General features: G+C 47.8%; 1 protein-coding gene and 1 non-coding gene across 2 annotated transcripts; both read left to right on the forward strand.

Annotated features, from left to right (window-relative positions):
- Window positions 1-6,731: 6,731 nt before the first annotated feature.
- On the forward strand, window positions 6,732-25,807 carry NOPCHAP1 (NOP protein chaperone 1). The gene is made up of 4 exons (XM_002711430.6): window positions 6,732-6,940; window positions 8,731-8,817; window positions 18,118-18,254; window positions 22,231-25,807. Exons 1-4 carry the CDS (start codon window positions 6,826-6,828, stop codon window positions 22,447-22,449), a joined length of 558 nt encoding a protein of 185 aa, XP_002711476.2. The 5' UTR covers window positions 6,732-6,825; the 3' UTR covers window positions 22,450-25,807.
- LOC127491217 (small nucleolar RNA SNORA68) lies at window positions 11,298-11,428 on the forward strand. Its single transcript, XR_007919807.1, has one exon. It is a non-coding gene; the product is annotated as a small nucleolar RNA SNORA68 (small nucleolar RNA).
- Window positions 25,808-25,918: the final 111 nt, after the last annotated feature.

Raw genomic sequence — 25,918 nt, forward strand, 5'->3', positions numbered from 1 at the left:
AAACGCTCTCGGCAGAAGAGATGACCTGTATGGGTAAGTTGCCTCGGGGTTTATGTCTCCTGGGCTGTGAGCAAGTTTGTACAGGGTTTGGCAAACTTGCCAGTCACCAATGACCTTGCTGCTGGAGAGTTGCCATCTGGAGCTGGACAGGCCTAGCTGTAACCACATCCTATTTTGCTTATAGTTTCTCTGTCTTGTTCTTGAGTAGTGGAGGCATTTTGTCCAGGCATGTCCTTCTGTACACCAGGCTTGAGTTCTCCTCTGGACTTCAGGCTGAGTTTCCTTCTGCCCATTAGACTTGGGACACTTGAGCTCTTGGTCCCTGGCTATCTACCTCAGATCTCATCTGTTTCCTGTCTATCAACAAGACCCTTAAAACAGAATACTTTCATTTATTACTTCCATCTGTTTTGGTATTTTTGTTCTAAATTTTCTACATGTATTATAAATTCCATGTATATTTTTTGCTTTAAACATTCAACTATCTTTTTAAAAGATTAAAAGTGAGAAAATTATGCTTTCTATTTATCCTCTGAATTAGTCACCTTTTATTACTACAATGTAATACATGAGTCAAATACCTCTAAACAGTAAAGAGGTTTATGATGGTCCAAATGGCCCATGGTTCTGGAGATTCACAGTCCAAGTTCAAGCAGGCTGCCAATGGTTTGCACCTGAGATGGTGTTCTTGTTGGTACAGACGTGAGGCAGCCCAGAGCATCATATGGCAAGAAGTGTTAATGTCTGTCTTATGTCCAGGTGTTTTCTCACCAGGGCACCAGGATTTAACCATGGGACTCCCCTCTAACAACACAATCCAATCACTTCCCAAAGACCTCACCTTCAAAACCCAGAAATGGATTGTTTCCACCCACTGAGTATCATTACAGAAGACTCTGGGCACTGGACTTTTTTTTTTTTTTTTTTTTTTTTTTTTTTTTTTTTTTTTTTTTTGACAGGCAGAGTGGACAGTGAGAGAGAGACAGAGAGAAAGGTCTTCCTTTGCCGTTGGTTCACTCTCCAATGGCCGCCGCAGCTGGCGCACTGCGGCTGGCGCACCACGCTAATCCGAAGGCTCCAGGTGCTTCTCCTGGTCTCCCATGGGGTGCAGGGCCCAAGGACTTGGGCCATCCTCCACTGCACTCCCAGGCCACAGCAGAGAGCTGGCCTGGAAGAGGGGCAACCGGGACAGAATCCGGCGCCCCAACCGGGACTAGAACCCGGTATGCCGGCGCCACAAGGCGGAGGATTAGCCTAGTGAGCCGCGGTGCCAGCTTTTTTTTTTTTTTTTGACAGGCAGAGTGGACAGTGAGAGAGAGAGAGAGCGAGAGAGAGCGAGAAATGTCTTCCTTTATTCCATTGGTTCACCCTCCAATGGCCACTGCAGCTGGTGCCCTGTGCTTATCTGGAGCCAGGAGCCAGGTGCTTCTCCTGGTCTCCCATGCAGGTGCAGCTTCCAGCTGGACTGGAAGAGGAGCAACCAGGACAGAATCCGGTGCCCCGACCAGGACTAGAACCTGGGGTGCCGGCGCCGCAGGCGGAGGATTAGCCTATTGAACCATGGCGCCGGCCTGGGCACTGGACTTTTAACACATGGGCTTATAGGGGACCATTAAACATCCAAACTAATAGCACTCTCGTATTTCACAAAACTTTTTCTGATTAACGTCATCAGCTAGGAGGGAGACTAAATACTGCTGCGCATCTTGGTAAAAACTTTCCTTGCTTCCTTCCTTTCTTCCTTGGTAAATACTTTCTCTCTCTCTCTCTCTCCTCTCTCTTTCTAAGGCAGAATTATATATATAGAGAGAGACCGACAGATCTTCCATCCACTGGTTCACTCCCCCAGCTGGCTGCAACAGCTGGAGCTGGGCCAGGCTGAAGCCAGGAGCCTGGCATTCCATCCAGGGCTCCCACATGGGTGACAGGGGCCCAGATACTTGGGCCATCTTCTGCTGCTTTCCCAGGCACATTAGCAGGTAGCTGGATCAGAAATGGAGCAGTTAGAACTTGAAGAGGTGCCTATATGAGATGCTGGTGGGCATTAAAGTCAGCAGCTCAACCAGCTGCACCATAATGCCAGCCTCTGTTGGCCATCTTCTTCTCTACCTTGGCAAGATTTGACTATCTTAATTTTTAAGCTATTCTTAGAAACTGGGTTGGGGCGGGTCTGTGTGGTGCTTCATAAATCAATCAACAATTCACAAAAGTAACTTGAGGACATTTCCAGGGACTAGAACAAGTAGACATGCAGGTCTACCGAAGTGGCTGACCAACAAATGAAGCAGTTAATTAACAATTATGCAATTGTTCAACTTCTCTTACTTTGTTCATTCACTAATCAAATATGGATTGAGCGTTAGCTATGTGCCTACTCCAAGATCAGTGTTGGAACAAACTAAAAAAGGCACTATTCCTCTCCTAAACCGTCTCCAAGCAGAGCTGCATTAACTAGGAGGGAGGGACAGAGTGAAATCAGCTCTTGAAACCCCTCGATCATTGTTTTCCTCCTCAGTACTTACAGTCATTTCCCCCATAATTCTTGATTGTTTCAAGATTTATTCATTTGAAAGGCAGAGTTACAGAGAGGCAGAGGAAGAGAGAGAAGTCTTCCATCCACTGGTTCACTTCCAAAATGGCCGCAACAGAGCTGAGAGGCAGAGAGAGAGAGAAAGAGAGAGAGAGAGAGAGGGAGGTCTTCCATCTGCTGATTCACTCCCCAAATGACTGCAACTGTCAGAGCTGCACTCAGACTTGAACTCGCACCCACATGGGACACTGGCACTGCAGGTGGTGCTTTACCCACTAAGCCTCAGCACCAGCCCCCATCCTCCCCACAAAATTCCATGTGACTTAAATTTTATAAGTTGGTTGTAAAATATTGTTAAGCAATTATTTTCATAACAACAATGCAACTGCCAGTATCATTACATACTTTTACAACTTTTCCTCTTTTGTCTTTAGGACAATACTCTGAATTATTATGATCTGATTTCACAGAGCAGGAAACAGGTTCAGACAGTGCTCTGCCCGAGTCACAGCAGTTACATGAGTGGTCAGAGACTTGATGTCATCCACGCCTGGCTCACCCCAGAGTGCTGCTCTGTCAGAAACGAGCAGAAAAGTGTGGTGTAAGATTTCTGCTTCTGGCCGGCGCCGCGGCTCACTAGGCTAATCCTCTGCCTGCGGCGCCGGCACACCGGGTTCTAGTCCTGGTCGGGGCACCGGATTCTGTCCCAGTTGCCCCTCTTCCAGGCCAGCTCTCTGCTGTGGCCTGGGAGTGCAGTGGAGGATGGCCCAAGTCCTTGGGCCCTGCACCCCATGGGAGACCAGGAGAAGCACCTGGCTCCTGCCATCGGATCAGCGCGGTGCGCCGGCCGCAGCATGCCAGCCGCAGTGGCCATTGGAGAGTGAACCAACGGCAAAAGGAAGACCTTTCTCTGTGTCTCTCTCTCTCTCTCTCTCACTGTCCACTCTGCCTGTCAAAAAAATAAAAATAAAAGATTTCTGCTTCTTACATTTTTCCCAAAGCACAGGGGTCTGGGCATAATGTGTTGGTCAGTAAAGGCTGTTAAAAGAACAAAGAGGGGGGCTGGCATCGTGGGACAGCAGGTTAAGCAACTTGTAATGCCAGCATCCAATCAGAGTGCAGGTTCAAGTCCCAGATACCCAATTTGCGTTCCAGCTCTGGGCTGATGCAATGGGGTAAGCAGTGGAGGATGGCCCACATACTTACCCCATGTCAATTATGTGGGAGACCCGGATGAAGCTCCTGGACTGTGGTTTCGTCCTGGCCCAGTGCTGGCCATTGCAACCATTTGGGAAGCAAAGAAGCCGATGCAAGATCTTATTCTCTGTCTCTCATCTTTCCCTCTGTAGCTCTGCCTTTCAAATAAGTATTGGGGCTGGTGCTGTGGTACAATGGGTTAAAGCCCTGGCCTGAATCACCAGCATCCCATACAGGCGCTGGTTCTAGTCCCGGCTGCTCCTCTTCTGATCCAGCTCTCTGCTATGACCTGGGAAAGCAGTAAAAGATGGCCCAAGTCCTTGGGCCCCTGCACCCACGTGGGAGACCAGGAAGAAGCTCCTGGCTCCTGGCTTCAGATTGGCTCAGCCCCCTACCTTTGTGGCCATCTGGGGAGTGAACCAGCGGATGGAAGAACTCTCTGTCTCCACCTCTCTCTGTAACTCTGTATTTCAAATAAATAAAATAAATCTTTAAAAAAATTTTTTTGGTTTTTTTGTTTGTTTTTGTTTTTGTTTGTTTGTTTTTGGACAGGCAGAGTTAGACAGCGAGAGAGAGACAGAGAGAAAGGTCTTCCTTTTTCTGTTGGTTCACCCCCCAAGTGGCTGCTATGGCCAGCGTGTTGCAGCCAGCTAGGAGCCAGGTGCCTCCTCCCGGTCTCCCATGTGGGTGCAGGGCCCAAGCACGTGGGCCATCCTCCACTGCCTTCCTGGGCCACAGCAGAGAGCTGGACTGGAAGAGGAGTAACCGGGACAGAATCCGGTGCCCCAACCGGGACTAGAACCCAGGGTGCCAGTGCCACAGAAAAAAATATTTTGTTTAAAAAAAAAAAAAAAAACAACAGGGGCCAGTGCTGTGGTGTAGTGGGTAAAGCTGCCGCCTACAGTGCTGGCATCTCATATGGGTGCTGGTTCGAGTCCCGGCTGCTCCACTTCCAACCCAACTCTCTGCTATGGCCTGGGAAAGCAGTAGAAGATGGCCCAAGTCCTTGGGCCCCTGTACCCATGTGGGAGACCTGGAAGAATCTCCTGGCTTAGACTGGCACAGCCCCAGCTCTTGTGGCCATGTGGGGAGTGAAGCAGCAGATGGAAGAAGACCTCTCTCTCTCTCTGCCTCTGCCTTTCTGTAATTCTGCCTTTCAAATAAATAAATAAATAAATCTGAAAGAAAGAAAGAAAGAAGAAAGAAAGAAAGAAGGAAGGAAGGAAGGTAGTGTACATTGGGAAGGACAGAGAGGAATAGGAACCCTAGTACAGTGTTGTGAGTGGAAAATGGTGTAACCACTATGGAAAACAGTATGGAGGTTCTTCACCAAGTTCAAAGGTAGAGCTATGGTAATATAGTAATTTCACTTCTGGGTATACTTATATAACCAAAATAATTAAAAACAGGGTCTTAAAAGAGATGTATATATCTATATTCATGGCAGTGTTCACAATAGCTACGAAGTAGTGGAAGCGACCCTAGTCTTTACTGAGGAATGAATGGATAAAGAAAACATTGTATATACATACAACGGAAAATTACTCAGCATTTAAAAAGAAGAGAATCCTGACACACGCTACAACACGCAAATACCTAGAGGACACTAGTGTAATAAACCACCGCAGAAAGAGAAGTGCTGTATGATTCCACTTACATGACGTAGCTGAACAGTCAAATTCATAGACCCAGGGATGGATGTCTGGCTCGGGGTAAAGATGCAGGCTAAGTGGCTGCCTGTGACTTCAGCATCCCACACCACAGCACTGGCTCCAGTGCTGGCTGCTCCTCTTCCAACTCACCTGCCTGCTAACGGGCCCAGGAAAAGCAGCAGAGAAAGGCCCAAGGGCTGGTGTCCCTGCCACCCACGTGGGAGACCCAGATGGAGTTCCAGGCTCCTGGGTCTTTCCTGTGTCAGCCATCTGGGGAGTGAACCAGGGAATGGAAAATCTGTTTCTGTCTTTTCCCTTCTCTCTCTCTTTGCCACTCTGCCTTTTAAATGAATATAATAAATCATTTAAAAATAAAATGCAGGTAAGAGGCCCAGGCCCTGTACTCGGTCCCTGGGATCAGTAGCTGGCTATGCCTCTGATTCCAGCTTCTTGCTAATGTGGGCACTGGAAGGCAGGCATCAGGGATGGCCCAAGTGATTGGGCTGCTTCCACTCCTGGCTTCAGCACTTGATCTACCTGAGGGAGACTGCAGGCACCTGGGGCCTGAGCCAGCAGATGGGACCGCTGTGTCTCTCTCATTAATTAATGAAAAAAAAATTTTTTAGGCCGGCGCCGCGGCTCACCAGGCTTATCCTCTGCCTATGGCGCCGGCACACCGGGTTCTAGTCCCGGTCGGGGCACCAGATTCTGTCCCGGTTGCTCCTCTTCCAGGCCAGCTCTCTGCTGTGGCCAGGGAGTGCAGTGGAGGATGGCCCACGTGCTTGGGCCCTGCACCCGCATGGAAGACCAGGAGAAGCACCTGGTTCCTGGCTTCGGATCAGCGCGGTGCGCCGGCCCCAGAGGCCATTGAGGGGTGAACCAACGGCAAAGGAAGACTTTTCTCTCTGTCTCTCTCTCTCACGGTCCACTCTGTCAAAAAAAATTTTTCTTTTTTAATTCATATAAACACAAAGGAGAATGGTAGTTACCAGGGACCGGGGAGGGATAAATGGGGCGTCCTTCAATCGGTGCAGAGTTTCAGTTTTGCAAGATAAAAATGTTCTAGAGATCTCCTGCACAAAGATACGAATACAGTGACCTGAACACTTACGACGGTTATGCTGGGATTTTTGTTACTTTTTTTCCTGCCATACCTTAAATAACAAACGTAAGAAAGGATGAAGCAGGAGGCAGGGTCGTGCACATCAGAATTACTGGCTTAATCTGGCCTCTCCTTTTCCCAGGGACTGGGCTCCAAGAACCGGAAAAGGATGGGCGGACACTCCTCGCCGCCTCTGCGCGCCGGGCGTCGCCCTCGCCCGCCCCGCCTCCCGCCCCGCCCACCTCCCCGTCTCCTCCAATAGCCGTCCCGGCCCCGCCCCTTGACCCGAGCCTCTTTCCTGCATCCGGGATTCGCAGTGCCCCCGTGCAAGGCTTGCCGCAGGCATGGAGGTCCAAGGCGAGTCCCCCGCCAACCCGAGCTGTTCGTCGTCCACCCGGGACTGCTCAGGAGTCTCCGTGTCCAAGGAGCTGCTGACCGCAGGGAGCGACGGCCGCGGAGGTGACAGACGTGGGGCGCGCACGTGGGGCGGAGGGCGCGCCGCTCGGGGACCAGGGCGCGCCGCCCGGGGACCTGGGGTTCCCTGTCAGGCCCTGCACCCCGGGTACCCTCTCGGGGAGCCCTGAAGACGGCTGCAGGCAGCCAGGGACCGGAGGCTGGGGCTGGGCTCCTCCAGCGCGAGGCTCTTATGTTCCACGAGGTGGTGCGCGCCGTCTGTGCCACGCGCCGCAGCCGGGCACCTGCCCTGGCCTGGCAGCTCAGGGCGAGAGTGGCCCTTGGGGGCAGCCGTCGGGGTCGGAGCTGTTCGCTGCCCTCCTGCTGCTCCTCCTCACGCACGTAGACCACCCCCTGGTGCAGTCTGGGAAGTCCGCACAGGATTTTGGCACCAAGATACAGAATTAAAAAGCATGGGTTTGGGTCACAACTCCAGATAGGGGCTCCCGGAGCGTTACTGCAGTTCTCCAAGCCTCGGTTTTCACATTTGGAAACTAGAGGTGGGAGCTCTTAGGGAATTACTGTGAGGAAGAAGAAGAGAATGCTGGGAGTATTCTGAGTAAGTATTAGCTTGAAGGAGCTTCTCAGACCTCAGCATGTGACCGAGTTATATTAATAATGGCCGCCAAAGCTTAGGTAGTGCTGCCTGTGCACCAGGAAGTAACACATTTAATCCCACAACAGCCTGTGTAGAAGGCGTGGCTCTGTTATCTGCTTTATAGATGAGAAAGCTGCAACATAGGATAGATATCCTGCCCGGAAGCGGCTTTTCCGAGATCCGGTGCCTAGAAAGCAGCCGGGCCGAGATCTGAACCTGAGCAGTCTCTTACTGCTAATGCAAGTGCTAGGCCTTAAGGAGTTAGCATCCTAGGGTGTTTGTCCACCTGTGCTTTGAAGATAAACAGGATTGTGTACCAAGCTTGAATTTTCAGAGTCCTGTTCTTGGCACTGGAACGGGCCTGGAGACGGGCTGATTTGAAGAATAACCAGGAAGGTGCTGAAATGGTAGAGTGGGAGACAGAATTTGCCCAAAGGGCTGCTTTGGTAGGTTGGACATCCTTCCCAAAGTGGAAGTAATAGGCAACACATGTTTTACAAATGAAACAAATACTGAAAGAGGTTAGGTAGTTTGCCCAACGTTACCCAGCTAGTTACCATTTCTGGCTTTATTTAGCCATTACACTCCGAGTGCTGCTTCCTCATTTTGTCATTGCAGTCCCGCACTGGTCTACTGATAAGTTTCTGGTGCAAAAACGTGGAGTTTAGCATGATTATTACTCAGCACCAGTGGTATAGAGTGAATGAGGCAGGCTGAAGAAAGGGGAGGTGAATGTCCATGAAGAACTACACTAGCATCTTGTAAACTGTCAAGAGTTAAGACAGGTCATGGAAGGCTTGCTCACGGACCCCCATTTTTTTTTTTAAAGATTTATTTATTTGAAAGATTTATTTATTTGAAAGCGGAGTTACAGAGAGGGAAAGGCAGAGAGAGAGAGAGAGAAGTCTTCCATCCTCTGGTTCACTCCCCAAATAGCCGCAATGGCCAGAGCTGGGCCGATCAGGAGCCAGGAGCTTCATCCAGGTCTCCCGCATGGGTGCAGGGGTGCAAGCACTTGGGCCATCTTCCAGTGCTTTCCCAGGTGCTTTAGCAGGGAGCTGGATAGGAAGTGGAGCAGCCAGGACTCAAACCGGTGCCGATATGGGATGCGGCAGCTTTACCCGCTATGCCACAGCACTGGCTTCCCAATTTTTCTTTTTTTTTAAATGCTGAATAAATTAATCATATGTCTTTTCAGGTATATGGGATAGATTGCTCATCAACTCCAAGCCTAATTCCAGAAAGACGTCCACTCTTCAGACAGTTCGGATAGAGAGGAGTCCCTGTAAGTATCACTTTCCTCTCAGACTCGCATCTAATTTTTGTTTAATTAGGTTGTTACTTGATGCAGCAATCTCTGCCTTTGTGTCAGGGAATCAAAGCGCAGGGAGCCCAGCAGAGAGAGCATTACTGGGGTTTTCATTGTAGAGTTAGTGCATGTCTACAGTACATGTCTAAGTCTATTTCTTTGTTGCTACTAGCACACTACCACAGACTGGGTTTGTTATAAAGAAAAGAGGGTTTTTGGGGCCGGTGCTATGGCGCAGTAGGTAAAGCCACCGCCTATAGTGTTGGTATCCCATATGGGCACCAGTTAAAGTCCTGGCTGCTCCCCTTCCGATCCAGCTCTCTGCTACGGCCTGGGAAAGCAGTGGAAGATGGCCCAAGTCTTTGGGCCCCTACACCCGTATGGGAGACCCGGAAGAAGCTCTTGGCTTCGGATCGGCACAGCTACAGCTGTTGCAGCCAACTGGGGAGTGAACTAGCAGATGGAAGACTCTCTGCCTCTCCTCTCTCTCTCTGTAACTCTGACTCACAAATAAATAAATAAATCTTAAAAAAAAAAAAAAGGAAAAAAAGAAAAGAGGTTTTTTATCTCAAGTTCTAGAAGTCTAAGAGTATGGTGCTGGCATTCTCTTGGCATTTGGTGAGGGTCTTCTGGGCCTTAATACAATGAGACTTTGCCAGGGATTCTCATACAGATTAAATTCTTTAGTCCATTAATCCAGTGAGTAGATTAATCCATTCATGAGGACAGGGCCCTGATCACCTCTTCAAGGTCCCACCTAGTCCTTCCTTTTAACATCTCATAAAGGAGGTTAAATTTCAGCATGAGTTTTGGAAGGGGCAAACCGAAGATGTGAGCAAATATAGAATTTCTAACTGTTCTCCTGCATTTAGTGTTAATTTTGGGGCCAGTGCTGGGCTCAGCAGGTTAAACCTTTGCTTTCAGTGCTGGCATCCCATATGAATGTCAGTTCAAGTCCCAGCTGCTCCATTTCTGATACAAATCCCTGCTCATGCACCTGGGAAAGCAGCAGAAGATGGCCCAAGTACTTGGGCTCCCATCACCCACATGGGAGACCTGGGTGAAGCTCCTGGCTTCAGCCTGGCCCAGCGTTTGCCATTGCAGGTATTTGGGGAGTGAACCAGCAAATAGAAGATCTCTCTCCCTCTCTCCTCTCTGTAAATCTGCCTTTCAAACAAATAAGTAAATCTTTTTTTCTTAAATGGTAGCTTTTTCATGAAAAACTGCTTGTCGGATGAATTTTTGTATCAAAAATAATAATTGTTAATCTCAAGAGTTTTTATAAGTTACTATAACTCAAACTTAATATACATATGTGGAAAAATACCACATCCCATTGAATTGTTCACGATTACTTAAATGATCAATGTTACTTGTAACGTGATGTAATAGAGACATTTCTTTTCATTAATTTGTATTATTATTGTCCTGAATGCTCAAATCTGTATTCCACATTCAGACTTTGTTCTTATGACATTCGTGTAGTACTGCATTCCTGTATAATTTACTCTTTTTTTTTTAAATATTTATTTGTTTTATGTATTTGGAAGGCAGAGTTACAGAGAAGCAGAGGCAGAGAGAGAGAGAGTTTCCCATCTGCTGGTTCACTCCCCAGGTGGCCACAATGGATGGAGCTGGGTTGATCCAAAGCCAGGAGCCAAGAGCTTCAGGGTCTTCCACGTGGGTGCAGGGGTCCAAGGACGTGGGCCATCTTCTACTGCTTTCCTAGGCCATAGCAGAGAGCTGGATCAGAAGTGGAACAGCCGGGTCTTGAACTGGTGCCTGTATGGTATGCCAGCACTGCAGGCGTCAACTTTACCCGTCATTACCAGCCATAATTCACTATTCATGTTACAAAAAGAATAGACAAGAATTTAATGAGGTGATCACATCTATAAACTAAGAAATCACAGGTACTCTGAAATGAGAACTTGACCGTAGTGTGCACTAAGTCTACAATGGCTGAAATGATGCATAGTGACTCTCCATTCAGATATAAGGTTGTATAGATGGGGATTTTATTTTGGGAATGGAATTATTGGGTATATGTAAGTTGTAAGTCATTTTTTTAATAAAGGAAAAATTGCCAAACTTCTCCAAAGTATATATGCTATTTTTAAAAGAGATTTGTTTATTATTTGAAAGACAGAGTTACAGAGAGACCTTCCATCCCGTGGTTGACTTCCCAATGGCTAGGGCTGAGCCAGGCCAAAGCCAGGAGCCTGGAACTCCATCCAGATCTCCTACATGGATGGCAGGGACCCAAGCACTTGGGCTGCTTTCCACTGCTTTGCCAGGTGCATTAGCAGGGAGCTGGACTAGAAGTGGAGCAGCCAGGACAGAAACTAGCACCCATATGGGCTACTGATGTCACAGGTGGTGGCTTAACTTGCTACTCCACAACACTGGCCCCCAGGTTATCTATTGATATTAGTAAGGCATCAAAGACCAGTGCACCCGCACCTAAACCCAAGAATCGCTGTTGCTGTAGCAGCGGTTTAAACACAGGTGCGCATAGCAAGCGGATCTCGTCGCCTTTGGGGGCTGTGGCTGTGCCCCTGGAAGTGAATCTGGAGGTCCTATACTCCATGGCGGGTGGAGGTGCAAGACCCTTGCAAATATGCTGCTGGTGATGATGAATTCACCAGACTTTGTGTGCCTGAGAAAGAATTTTGCTTTCAGGGTTTTTTTTTTTTAGGTTTATTCATTTGTTTGAAAGGCAGTTATAGAGAGGCAGAGGTGGAGTGAAAGAGAGGCCTTCCATCCACTGGTTCACTCCCCAAATGGCCACAGTGGCCAGAGTTGGGCCAATCCAAAGTCAAGAGCTAAGAGCTTCCTCTGGGTCTCCCACATGGATACAGGGGCCCAAGGACGTGGCCATCTTCTACTGCTTTCCCAGACGCATTAGCAGGGAGTTGGATCAGACGTGGAGCAGCTGGGACTTGACCCGCCACCCATGTGGGATGCCAGCGCTGCAGGAGGTGGTTTACCTGCTACGCCACAGCGCCGGCCCCTGCTTTCAGTTTTGAAAGATGCTTTTTGTTCAACGTTGAGGTCTAGGTTGACATTTTAGTAAATTGTTTTCCATATTAGGTTTTGTTTTTAATTTTAAAATTTGTTTATTGAAAGGCAGAAATACAAAGATCTCCCATCCGCTGGTTCATCCTCCAAATGCCCATGACAGCTGGGGCTGGGCCAGGACAGAGCCAGAAACCTGGTACACAATGTGGGTTCCCCAAGTGGGTGGCAGGGACCCAAGTACTTGATCCATCACCTGCTGCCTCCCAGGATGCATGTAATCAGGAGCCGAGCTGAAGCCTGAATCCGGGTATTCAGATGTTGGATGTGGGTATCCTAAACAGCGTCTTAACCACCAAGCTAAACATCTGCTCCTCTTCTATACTTTATTATTTTTTAAGGATTTATTTATTCATTTGAAAGAGTTATAGAGAAAGAGAAATCTTCCATCTGCTGATTCACTTTCCAAATGACAACAACAGGGCTGGGCCAGGGTGAAGTCAGGAGCTTCTTCCAGGTCTCCCATGTGGGTGGCAGGGGCCCAAACACTTGGGCCATCTTCCACTGCTTTTCCCAGGCCATAGCAGGGAGCTGGAGTGGAAGTGGAGGAGCTGGGACACTTAGCAGCACCCACACGGGACGCCAACATTGCAGGCAGTGACTTCACCTGCTACACCACAACGCTGGCCCCGTTTTCAGTACTTTAAAGATATTGATGTACTTTCCCTTGCATTTTTAAAAAGTTATTTGAGAATCAGAAAAAGAGAGAGGGAGAGGCAGTCACAGAGAATTCCCATCTGATTTGCTCCTCAAATGCCCAGAACTGGGACTGGACTGGGACTAAGTCGGGAGCCAAGAACTCAGTCCAGGTCTCCCACGGGGTGACAGGAACCCAACTACTAGAGCATCAGTGCTGCTTCCCAGAGTTTACATTGGCAGGAAGCTGGAGACAGGAGCTGGAGCCCAGTATGGAACCCAGGTATTCCAACATGGGATGATGTTCTGTCGTATCTCTCTCTCTCTCTCTCTCTCTCTCTCTCTCTCTCTCTTTTTTTAGAGTTACATTTCATTTGAAAAGCAGTTAGGAAGAAAGGGGAAACAGAGAGAGAGATCTTCCCTCCGCTGGTTCACTCCCCAGATGGCTGCAGTGGCCAGGGCTGGGCCAGGCTGAAGCAAGGAGCTCAAACCTTTTTCCGAGTCTCTCATGTGGGTGCAGGGGCCCGAGCACTTGGGCCATCTTCTCCTGCTTTTCCAGGCCATAACAGAGAGCTGGATTGGAAGTGGAGCCGTCAGGTCTCCAACTGGCACCCATATGAGATGTTGGCATTGCAGGTGGAGGCTTAACCTGCTACGCCACAGTGCCGGCCCCCCATACCCATCATCTCAAATGCTGGGCTAAGTGCCTACCCCTTGCATTGTTTCTGATGAGAAGTATGTTGTCATTCTGTGTTATAAATATAATACTGTCTTCTCTGGCTCCTTTTAAGATTTTTTCCTAATCACTGGTTCTCATCAGTGATATTCCCTGTACTTTTCTTTGTGATTCTTGAGCTTTGTGTTGGTTGAATTAACTGGATCCATGAGTTTATGGTTTTTATCAGATTTGGGAAATGGTCAATCATTTTTTCTTCAGGTATTTTTTTCTGTCCCTCCTCTGACCTTTCATGTAGGGATTCTAGATGATAACCTGATCTTTGCCAGGTGATGATGTCCTTCAGTTCCCTGGTAATTTTGGTGGTGTTTTTTTTTTTGAGTCTTCTTTTTTTAAAAGAGATTTATTTATTTATTTGAAAGGAAGAGCTACAATGAGACAGGCAGAGAGAGAGAGAGAGGTCTTCCATCCCCTGGTTCACCCCACAAATGGCTGCAACAGCCAGAGCTGTGCCGATCTGAAGCCAGGAGCCTGGAGCTTCTTCCAAGTCTCCCATGCGGGTGTAGGAGCCCAAGGACTTGGGCCATCTTCTGCTTTTCCAGGCCACAGCAGAGAGTTGGATCAGAAGTGGAGCAGCCGGGATTCGAAGCGGTGCCCATATGGGATGCTGACACTGTAAGCTGCCCTCGAGTCTTTTTTTTTTTTTTTTTTTTTTTTTTTGACAGGCAGAGTGGACAGTGAGAGAGAGACAGAGAGAAAGGTCTTCCTTTACCGTTGGTTCACCCTCCAATGGCTGCTGCTGCTGGCACGCTACGGCCGGCGCACCACGCTGATCCAAAGCCAGGAGCCAGGTGCTTCTCCTGGTCTCCCATGTGGGTGCAGGGCCCAAGCACGTGGGCCATCCTCCACTGCCTTCCCGGGCCACAGCAGAGAGCTGGCCTGGAAGAGGGGCAACCAGGACAGAATCCGGTGCCCCGATTGGGACTAGAACCGGTGTGCTGGCGCCGCAGGCGGAGGATTAGCCTATTGAGCCGTGGCGCTGGCCGAGTCTTGTTTTTAATAGATGTTTTAACACTCTTATTGCTGATTCTGTCATCTTGTCATTTCTGGGTCTTTTTCTATTTTTTTCCTACTCCTTATGGATTATATTTTCCTGTTTATTTGTGTGTTTGGTAATTTTTTATTGGACACTGGACTTTGGGATTTTTATTTTTCTTAAATATTTATTCATTTATTTGAAAGACAGAGTTACAGAGAGGCAAAGGCAGATGCAGAGAGAGAGGTCTTCCATCCTCTGGTTCACTCCCCAGATGGCTGCAATGGCCAGAGCAGTGCCAGTCTGAAGCCAGGAGCTCCTTCCGGGTCTCCCGCGTGGGTGCAGGGGCCCAAGGACTTGGACCATCTTCTACTGCTTTCCCAGGACATAGCAGAGTTGGTTCAGAAGTGGAGCAGCCAGGGCTGAAACCGGTGCCCATATGGGATGCCAGAACTGCAGCGGCAGCTGTACCCACTATGCCATAGTGCCGGCCTCTGGGATTTTTTTTTTTTTTTCAATATTTATTTATTTGAAAGGCAGACTGACAGACAGAGAGAGAGATTGAGATCTTCCATCTGCTGGTTCACTCCCCAAATGGCTGCAACAGCTGGAGCTGGGCCGATCTGAAGCCAGGAGCCAGGAGCTTCTTTTGGGTCTCCCACATGCGTGCAGGGGCCCAAGGACTTGGACTATTTTCCGCTGCTTCCCAGGTGCATTAGAGGCAAGCTTGATCAGAAGTAGAGCAGCCAGGACTTGAACCGTCACCTGTATGGGATGCCGGCACGGTTTTAAAGGATGATTTGAAAATCAGAGAGAGAGACAGATCTTCCGACCACTGTTTGACTCCCCAGGTGTCTGCAACAGCCAGGTCTGGGCCAGGCTGAAGCTGAGAGCTCCACCGGGATCTTTCACATGGGTGGCAGGAGTCTATGAACTTGAACTGTCTTCTGCTGCTTTCCCAGGCCCTTAGCAGGGAGCTGGATCGGAAGTGGAGTAGCCAGGACATGAACCAGCGCCCGTATTATGTGACCTGGCACCCATATTGGGGTCCAGCCAGAGTGTTAGGTGGTGGCTTTTCCCGCTGTGCCACAATGCCACCCCCAACATTTTGAATTTTGTTGTTTTATGCTGGATTCTCACTTGATTTAGAACTACAGCTAACTTATCCTCAGGGTATAGTGTATATTCTAGAATAACACAAAAATTTGCCTTCTGAGAATCATGTTTCAAATCATACACATTGATACTTGTTTTTCTCCACTTGATTCATTAGCTAAGAACCAAAAAGCAGAGGAGGGTGTTGGGCGCAGCAGTTAAGAAACCCCTTAGGCCGCCTGCATCCTAACCTGTAGCCGAGTGTCTGGGTTCATGTCCCGACTCTGCCCCTGGTTCCAGCTTCCTGCTAATGCGCCTCCTGGGAGGCAGCAGGTGACAGTGCCAGTACTCGTGTCCTTGCCATCTACATAGGAGACCGGATTGAATCTCAGCTCTCAGCTTCAGCCTGACACAGAGCCAGCTGTTTCAGGCACTTGGGGAATAAACCACACCCTTTCAAATAATTAAGTACAAATAAAACACTCAGGGGGAAAGGTATTTTAAAAAAACAAAAACCGCACAAGATCCTCTCTCAGTGGTAATAGTTTTAAATGTACAGTAGTTTCTCGTGGACCCTAAGGGCAATGAGTGCTGACTTTTATTTACTCGCTATTGTGTCCCAGGCGTGGTGTGGAGCGTTCCTGTGTGCGTGATCTCACAGCGCCCTCCCTCCCAGCAGCTCTGTTTCAAGCAAAGACTGTTTAGTTGGCCTTGACCATCACTTCCTGTTCTTCTCCAGGGCTCTGCACATTTGGTCATTTGTTCCATGGCCATAGCAGTGACTTCACATTCTTCTTTTTAAGATTTATTTATTTATTTGCAGATCAGTTACAGTGAGAGGGAGAGAGAGAGAGAGAGAGAGAGATCTTCCATCTGCTGGTTCACTCCCCAGATGGCTACAACGGCCTGGGCTGGACTAGGTTGAAGCAAGAGCCAGGAGCTTCTTCTGGGTCTCCATATGTGGGTGCAGGGGCCCAAGCACTTGGGCCATATTCTGCTGCCTTTCCCAGGCCATTATCAGGGACTTGGATTAGAAGTGCAGCAGCCAGGACATAAAACTGGCAAACAGGATGCCAGTGTTGCAGGCAGCAGCTTTACCTGCTATGCCACAATGCTGGCCCAACACGTTGCAAGAGCCCAGTGTGGGCATAGTTATGTGCTGGGCCTCTTTTATGAGAGAAATTAAATATTACTTGTTTGTTGACTTCTTTGTCCTTAGCAGAGTGCTTGGCAGTTCTCAGCCCTCTTTATAAAAGAATAAACTGAGGTATACAGTTGTAAAATTAAGGGTCATAGTAGGGATTCTCTTAGCTGCAAATGACTGAAATTCAGCTTGGATCGCATGATACAGAAACAAATTATGTCATCGCATTTTATTTGGGGAAAAACCCACAGGGACAGTGATTTCAGGATCTGGATCCGGGTGCTCAGATGTCCTCAGAGGTTTGCTGCCTTGGACCTGCTAGCTCTGCTTTCCTCAGTGTTGGCTTATCTAGAGCAGATCAAGATTTTCCTGGTTGGCAGGTGGGCTGGTTATCAGCAGCTCCAGGACTGTGCCCGGTCACTGATCAGAAAGAACAGCTGCTGGGGCCCACGGTGTTGTGCGGCAGGTTAAGCTGCTGATAGTGATGATACCTACATCCTGTATCTGGGTGCCGGTGCAAGTCCTGGCAGAGTTCAGGCCACTCTGCTTCCAATGCAGCTTCCTGTCGATGCACCTGGGAAGGTGCTGGGAGATGGCCCAAGTACTCCACATGGGAGACTCGGATGGAGTTCCTGGCCCAGACCTGGGCTGCTGCGGCCATCTGGGGAGTGCACTAGCAGATAGAAAGATGTCTCTCTCTCTCTGTAACTCTGCCTTTCAAATAAATAAATAAATCTCTATTTTTAATTAAAAAAATGAGAAGTCATGTTATGTTATCAGAAGAAGGGGAGAGATGGGGCCAGGCAGAAACAGCCACTACTTCATTAACTGAGCAGTGGTCACTCAACGGTAGGAAAATGGAATTGGGATTTTGTTAGTGCTCCATTCTCACCAGAAGGCCCCAGAGCTGGTGTACTTATCTGTTAAGTCATGCTTCCTCCTGATTCTGTACATATTTCATGATTGCCAGCCTTCTAGGAGTGTGCAGTTTATGAGAAACAAAAGAACAGTGGGGAAATAATTACACAATTTTATAGTCCTATTGCTTTGAAAGGAGAGAGAGACAAGGAGGGAGGGAGGTCTTCCATCTGCTGGTTCATTGTGCCTGCCACAATGCTGCTCCCAAAGATGGAGATTTTCAAAATGGAAGAAACTTGAAAGATTGATTATTTTTATTAACTATTCAATTGAAAACTTTTCCAGAGAATCCTGGATTTTAGAATTTAATAACATATGGCCGGCGCCGTGGCTCACTTGGCTAATCCTCCACCTGCAGCACCAGCACTCCAGGTTCTAGTCCCAGTTGAGGTGCCGGATTCTGTCCCGGTTGCTCCTCTTCCAGTCTAGCTCTCTGCTGTGGCCCGGGAGGGCAGTGGAGGATGGCCCAAGTGCTTGGGCCCTGCACCTGCATGGGAGACCAGGAGGAAGCATCTGGCTCCTGGCTTCAGATCGGCGCAGCACTGGCCGTAGTGGCCATTTGGGGGGTGAACCAACGGAAGGAAGACCTTTCTCTCTGTCTCTCTCTCTCTCTGTCTAACTCTGCCTGTCCAAAAAAAAAAAAAAAAAATTTTAATAACATAAGCATTGCTATATTGTATTTTCTTCCCATAGTGTTGGAGCAAGTCCAGAGCTTTCTCCCGCAGATGGCCCAGGCAAATGAAAAGCTAAGAAAAGAAATGGCAGCTGCACCACCTGGTCGTTTCAACATTGAAAATATTGATGGGACTCTGGGAAAAGTTATACAAATGGTAATTATGTGTCATTTTCATCTCATACAGGTCTCCTAAAAACAAGGGAGAGATTTTCCATTTTATTTCCAAGTGTTGGTTTTTCTTTTTGTTAGAGTCTGAAATCCTCCATCTGCTAGTTCACTCCCCAAATGGCCACAGTGTCTGGGGCTGGGCCATGCAGGCTCGGGGAACCTGAAACTCTGGTCAGGTCTCCCACTTCGGTGGAGGGGCCCAAGCACTTGAGCCATCGTCTGCTGCTTTCCCAGGTGCATTAATAGGGAGCTGGATCGGAAGTGGAGCAGCTGGGACTGGAACCAGCACCCCTATGGGATGCTGATGTTGTAGGCCTAACATTCTGCACCACAGTGCTGGCCCCATGTTGTTATTATTTTAACTTCAGGGGCAGAGGGGTGAGGAGGGATAAGGGGGACAGGACAGAGGACTTCCATCTGCTAGTTCATTCCCTGAATACCCACAACATCCAGGACTGCACCATGCTGGAGCCAGGAACTCATTCCAGGTCTCCCATTTGAGTGGCAGAGACCCAACTACTTAAGTTATCACCTGCTGCTTCCCAGGGTTTGTATTAGCAGAAAACTGGGGTGGTGGACTGGAGCCAGGATCCAAACCCAGGTACCCTGAAATGGAATGCAGGCATCTCAGACACTGGTGAGGCCAAGTGCTCACTCTATATTTCTTATCATGAAGCACTGATTTACTAAATGTCCTAACTGAATTTAGTTATTTTTTTTTTTAACGAAAAGAGATGATCATAGTCTGATTCATTGTGCAAAAACAATGTGTCTAAGGGAACAATAAACCATGGTTAAAATTGTCACTCAGTTTCTACTGATATCTTCTTTTTATACTGGAATTCCTTTTTTTTTTTTTTTTTTTAAGATTTTATTTATTTGAGAGGCAGAGTTACAGAAAGAGAGAGGGAGAGACAGAGAGAAAGGTCTTCCGCCTGCTGGTTCACTCCCCAAATGGCAGGAGTTGAGCCAGGCCAAAGCCAGGAGCCAGGTGTGTCTCCCTGGGCTCCCATGTGGGTGCAGGGGCCCAAGGACTTGGGCCATCCTCCACTGCTTTCCTAGGCCATAAACAGAGAGCTGGGTCGGAAGAGGAGCAGGCAGGACATGAACTGGAGCCCATATGGGATGCCGGCACCGCACTCAGAGGCTTAGCCTCGTGAGCCACAGCGCTGGCCCCGGGGCATCCCTTTCTAACACTTGTGTCTGGATGGACAGAGCCGACATCATTGTCAGTAAGCTCATTCATCAGCTCTATCTGCAGAATAAGTCCCAAATCCGACCACTGCGCACAGGCTCCATGGCCGGGTCCCTTGGCCCGAGTGATTACAGTCTCTCCTTTGGACTGTTCCAACAGTTTCCTGACGGGGCTTCCTGCGTTGTCCGCTTCCTCCCTGGCGCCTGTTCTCACAGCCTGTGTGCACAGCCTGGGGCTTCCCGTCACATGATGATGAGTTGGAACTCATCACCCCTTCCGAGGGCTCTCACGATGCTGCTTTCCGTGCTCGCCCTGGCCTTGCCTCCTTCCCAGTGTCCCCGCCGACTGCGGCCGTTTTCCCTCCTGCTTTCTGGTGTTGCTGAACGCGTTCGCCCTCGCTGCTGATCGAGACTCTCTGTTCCCTTGGCCTCATCAAGAGGCCTTCCCTCCTGGCCCTGCCAGGGTCTTCCCCTGCTCTGTTTTCTCTGTACTTCTCACACTACACTGTGCTTTACAGGGATATTTCAGTTTGTGGAAAAGCAGAATTAGAAGACGAGTTTACTTTGGTGTAAAAAATTTTTTGTCTTTGATTGGTTGATTTATTTGAAAGGCGGAGTGACAAGGAGAAGGAGAGACAGAGAAAGATCTTCCATCTGCAACAGCCAGGGCTGGGCCAGCCCGAAGCCAGGAGCCCAGAGCTCTGTCTTGTTCTAGGTGGATGGCAGGGACCCAAGTACTTGGGCCATCATCCACTGCCTTCCCAGGTGCATTAGCAGGAAACTGGATTGAAAACAGAGGAACTGGGACTTGAACCAGTGCTCTGATACGGATGCAATGTTAAAAGCAGCAGCTTAACCTCCTGTGTCACAACCCCTGCCCCTATTTGGGTGTAAACTTTTTTGAAATCCATACGTACACAGGGTCTTCAAAAAGTTAATGGAAAATGCATATTATAAAAAAAACTATGGCCGGCGCCGCGGCTCACTAGGCTAATCCTCCGCCTAGCGGCGCCGGCACACCGGGTTCTAGTCCCGGTCGGGGCGCTGGATTCTGTCCCGGTTGCCCCTCTTCCAGGCCAGCTCTCTGCTGTGGCCAGGGAGTGCAGTGGAGGATGGCCCAGGTGCTTGGGCCCTGCACTCCATGGGAGACCAGGAAAAGCACCTGGCTCCTGGCTCCTGGCTCCTGCCATCGGATCAGCGCGGTGCGCCGGCCTCAGTGCGCCGGCCGGGGCGGCCATTGGAGGGTGAACCAACGGCAAAGGAAGACCTTTCTCTCTGTCTCTCTCTCTCACTGTCCACTCTGCCTGTCAAAAAAAATAAATAAATAAAAATAAATAAATAAATAAATAAAAAATAAAAAAAAATAAAATAAAAACTATGCATGGATTTCATTTTTTTGCACCAAAATAAACTTCTCTTTTAATTCTATTTTCCACAAACTTTTGAAGTACCCTCATGGATGTATTTGCTCCTTGTCTGTCTCTCTCCTGCAGATCAGGGGCCAGCAGACGTTTGGTGTGCAAGGTCGGGTGTGGGCTGTCTCTGTTGTGGCTACTCATCCCTGCTGCTGAGACGTGCGTGCAGCCGTCCATGCTACATGAGTGAATACGCACAGCTTGGGGAGTTTGAAATTTGAATTTGATGAGCTTTCATGTTTCACAAAATAGTATTCCTATCCCCCTCTCCCCCACTTAAAAATAAAAGCCATTGTTAGCTTAGGACCTGAACAAAAGCAGGCAGGGGGCGGAATTTGGCCTGCAGGTTGGAATTTGCTGGTCCTTGTCCAGAAACATATTTCACGACAGGAAGGGACCTGTTTTAATTTTGTTGTTGAGTCCTGAGCACTTAGCGTGGTGCCTGACTCCCATTCGCATTGGTTGGATGAATGTTGTTGAATATTTGAATGTGTTCAGGAGATATCAAGTCATGCTGTGGGAGACTGGTTTTTAGACTTGCAGTGAGTGCTAGTTGTCACAGACCCTGGCAGGAAAAGCACGGAATCAAGGTGTTGAATTAAAAACCTTCCTGGCCCTGGAGCCAGCATTGTGGCGCAGTGGGTTCCGCAGCCGCTCTGACGCCGGCATCCCATATCAGGGTGCCACTTCTGGCCCCACTCCCTACGTCTGCTCCTGGGAAGCACCCAGTGATGGCCCAGGTATTTGAGTCCCCGCCGCTCACACTGGACACCCAGATGGAGTGTCTGGCTCCCAGCTTCAGCCTGACTCAGCCGCAGCTGTTGAGGCCATTTCGGGAGTGAATCAGCAGATGGAAGGTCTATCTCCCTCTGTCACTTTGCCTTTCAATTAAATTTCTAAAAATAGTGTCTTGGGGCCAGCATTGTGGCATGGCAGGTTAAGCCTTCCCTCGGACATTGGCATCCTGTATGGGCACTAGTTTGTGTCCTGGCTGCTCCATTTCCAATCCAGCTCCTTGCTAATGGCCAGGGAAAAGTAGCAGAAAACAGCCTACATGTTTGGGCTTCCACCATCCATGTAGGAGACCTGGGTGAAGCTCCTGACTTGGGCCTGGCCCAGCCCTGTTCGTTGTGGCCATCTGGGGAATAAAGCAGCGGATGGAAGATCTTTGTCTGTTTCTCCTTCTTTCTCTAACCTTGACTTTCAAATAAATAAACAAATGCTAGGAAAAAAAAAGCATCTTGCTCCTCACACATTAATATTTATGCTGAATGTTGATTCTCCCAGTGTTGTTTTGTGACAGCTTTTTAGGGAACTTCCCTGACACGGCTTCTCTCCTGGCACTTTTTGCAGGATGTGGCCTTGTTTGAGATGAATCCGTTGGATGCAAAGGAAGAGGACCGTTCAGAAGCGAGTTCGGGAGACAGTTCCGGGGAGAGTTCCTCCTCCGAGGACGAGGGTGACAGCGGGCCTCGTGAAGTCACTGAAGATAACATTAAGCTTCCTAATTCGGAAGGTGGAAAAGGCAAGATTGAAGTTTTGGACAGTCCAGCAAGTAAAAAAAAGAAATAATGAAATAAATGATGGGAAAAGACACAGGTGATAGAAGCCTGCAACATCTGTGAACGAGAACGTGGGTCGCCGGCTGGTTTGGATTCCAGGTATCTACAGTGCTTGTGCGTTTTATTCATGTGGACAGAGTTTGCGCCAAGAACAGTTCATGGGCAGAGAACTCCTTTCTGCAGCGTGGCCCGCGGCCCAGGGAAGTGAAGTGCAGGCGTAACGTGATTGGTTAGCCCAAGGTTCTTGCCTTATTTGGTTATGATGTCATCAGTTGGCTGCCTGTGATTGGCCAGAGCTCAGCTGTTTGTCTGAAACCCAGCTCTTAGAAGAATGTAGTTCTGAAGTAGGTGTAGGTGCTGAAGTAGTTGTGGTGTGTCACATAGGGTCTCAAAGAACGGGGCGGCCTCAGGCTGATGGCCTGCTGCGTATTTGATGTCACACACGTAATACCAAGTATATTTTGCTTCTCAGAGAACTCAAAGCTGACTCTGCAAGAGTTGAAATATAATAGCATTTGGGTTTCTTCCAGTGGTAAGCTGATTGTTGATCCTGTGCTAAAGAGACACTGTGTTTAGAAAGCTTAACTGTGTGTGCTGACAAGTGCATCTGTTGGCCTCTTTGTTCTTCAGCATGGAGTTCAGAAATACCAAAGTTATTTTAAGGTAAAAAAACAAATCACCAGTTTGTTTTTGTTTGAAATTATCCTTTTGGATAAAAGAACCTAGTTTTTTTAAGGTTATTATAAAGTCTAATTTATTTGTCACTATCAAAATGAGTTTAATGAGAAGTTTTTTTAAGAGGAAAAATGTTTTCACAAATAAAAGAATGACTTATATTTAGCCATCCTCAGACATATCTATCTTCCTTTCAAAAAAACATTCCTTTCTTGTTTGAGCAGGAAAACTGACTCTCTGTGGTGTCATCACAGCGGGCGACACAATGCTCGGAGAGTTTACTGGTGGGGAAAAGTAGCTTTCTGTGTTTGCTTTCCATAAAATAAAGCTTTTTGGCTCAGCTATTAAAACGGTTCCACCCAGTTGCCCACAGTGTGGCAGCTCTTGATAGAGAAAATAGAGACCCCACAGGGAGGGCAGAAGGCACAGTACAGGGAAAGGCAGCTGCTGCTTCCCCCCCCAGCAGTCACAGTGGTCCTGGGCCAGCACGGTCTGTCTTCCTCCCGACTGATCTTATTAAAGTTGAGATCTCAGCTGCTGTGGGCCTGACTTCTACCCAGGAAAGAGACCTGAGAATTTCCAGCCGGTCTCTGATTCCGCAGAGCTGGAGGAACTTTGTCTCCCACTGTTTTTGGTGTCCTTGGAATCCTGTTCTTTCCCACTCCTCACATTAGCCGCTGTGTGTTGTGAAAACTCTGAAGCGAACTCTCAAGGCCCTTCACGATCTTTCTCTTTGGAAATTGGAGCCGGCTTTCTGGACCGTGCCTCAGTGCCTCGCTACAAGTCTGAAGAAACAGGTGGTCTGGAAACAGGACTTCTCAGCTGGGAGGGCGTGCTACACTTTATAGTGCCAAACACACTTGGGATGAGTTGGTGGTGTACCGACATTCCAAGACTGTTCTGTGCTGGATATTACACTACACTGTGTGAAGAGTTGATTGTCTGTTTCATTACTTAGCGTGGTTCCTGGGGCACACTATGTACTGTATAATGGCAATGAATGAATGGGTATTTGAGGGTATGCAGAACATTTTAGGCCATGGAATACTGCTCCAAGTAGGGGAATATGAAGGTGGGAACTTCACAGTTCCCACTGAAATACCCAGTAGAAAGAGAGTGACTGATCAGTGAAAGAGACTAGTCCACCAAAAAATAGGTACTTTTATGTCCAACTCTAATTTTTTTTTAAGATTTGGATTTCTTTTTCTTTTTTTCTTTTTTTTATTTGACAGAGTTAATGAGAGAGAGAGACAGAGAGAAAGGTCTTCCCTCTGTTGGTTCACCCCGCAAATGGCCGCTATGGCCGGAACTACGCCAATCTAAAGCCAGGAGCCAAGTGCTTCCTCCAGGTCTCCCATGCGGGTGCAGGGCCCAAGCACCTGGGCCATCCTCCACTGCCCTCCCGGGCCACAACAGAGAGCTGGACTGGAAGAGGGGCAACTGGGACTAGAATCTGGAGCCCATATGGGATGCTGGTGCTGCAGGCGGAGGATTAACCAAGTGAGCCACAGCGCCGGCCCCAACTCTCTTTTGCTATGGCTATTTTAACACAATTAGACTTCCCATCCAATTAAGGGGGTCAACTAAATTCAGGCTCTAAGAGATATGGGAGAAAAAATGATAAAAATGTAATATAAGATTATTTCTAGCGTAAAATGAGTGAATTACTCATTATGTTAGAATTGGCTAACTATTTCAGACAAGATTGAATTCTAGTTTCACACCATGTGTCAAGAAAAGCTACACATCATGAATGATTGAAATGTAAAAAATTAAATTATGAAGATTCTGTACTAAAATATGGGTTCATATTTAATAATATAGTTGGGAAATTTTTTTTTTAATTCATAACATGAAAGCTCAAAATCACTAAGGAAAAAAGAATATTCACAAAAATATTAAAAACTAGTGAGTGGAAAGAAATTTAAAAGGAAAGGGGAAAATTATTTGAAATATGGATGAGTATCATTAATATATAATGGACTTACAAATTATTAAAAATGATTCCTGATTCAGTAGTGAAAAGTGATAGGACATGGAACAGTAATTCACAAAAAAAATAAAGTTCAGCTCCTTTTATCAGTGAAATGCAGGTGAAATCAAGGTTGAATCCTTTACCTACCGAACTGATAATCGATGAGACAAGAGCTAGTCCTTCAGAGTCCTCTCTGTGTGTGTTAGTCACAGTTCTAAGTGTTTCACGTTGATCAGTTACCACCACTCACACAAACTTTTGACGAGTTTTGTATTTTTTGTACAAAGCTATCTAGTTTGGCAGCAGTTGGCCCTGCAGTCTGGAAAGTAAACCCCACTGATTTCGGCGGTCTTCTGGCTCGTGCAGACTGATGCTTAGGGATGAGCTGGCGGCAGCCGTTTGAAACCTGTTCTAACATGGAGCGCCGTCTTTCTATGACTGGTGACAGCTGTAGAGGGGGAAATTAGGTGTCATGGTCTTCAAAGCAAAAATTTCATCCCGAATGAATCTCCATCTACTTCCATAATATTTTCATTACACATCAAATGTGGTACCTACTTTGAAACTACCTTGCAGAATATTTGTGTCATTGTGCCTGTACCCACTGCTGTGTAGGGAAGGCAAGAGAAGTGGCTAAGTCCCACTTTCATTGTATTTCCCTCCGTGCCTAGCGTAGTGTCTTTCTGTTGCAATATTCAATAAATGGTCATGAATTTGATTGCTTTATTTCTTCTCTTTATGTCAATAAAATCATTCAACTTAAATATCAGTACACAGTTCTGTTTCAGAATCCTGAAGAAAAAAGACATGATATATAAGAAGACTTCAA

The sequence above is a fragment of the Oryctolagus cuniculus genome, chromosome 11 (assembly GCF_051225735.1).
Source record: "Oryctolagus cuniculus isolate XC-2025 breed Fujian yellow rabbit chromosome 11, ASM5122573v1, whole genome shotgun sequence".
Taxonomy (NCBI): domain Eukaryota; kingdom Metazoa; phylum Chordata; class Mammalia; order Lagomorpha; family Leporidae; genus Oryctolagus; species Oryctolagus cuniculus.

Bases quoted from the DNA above. Each gene is read 5' to 3' on its own strand.
- NOPCHAP1 (XM_002711430.6), top strand. From the start codon at position 6,826: ATGGAGGTCCAAGGCGAGTCCCCCGCCAACCCGAGCTGTTCGTCGTCC. The intron at 6,941-8,730 runs GTGACAGACGTG...ATGTCTTTTCAG, and splicing joins AGGGAGCGACGGCCGCGGAG to GTATATGGGATAGATTGCTC. The intron at 18,255-22,230 runs GTAATTATGTGT...CACTTTTTGCAG, and splicing joins TGGGAAAAGTTATACAAATG to GATGTGGCCTTGTTTGAGAT.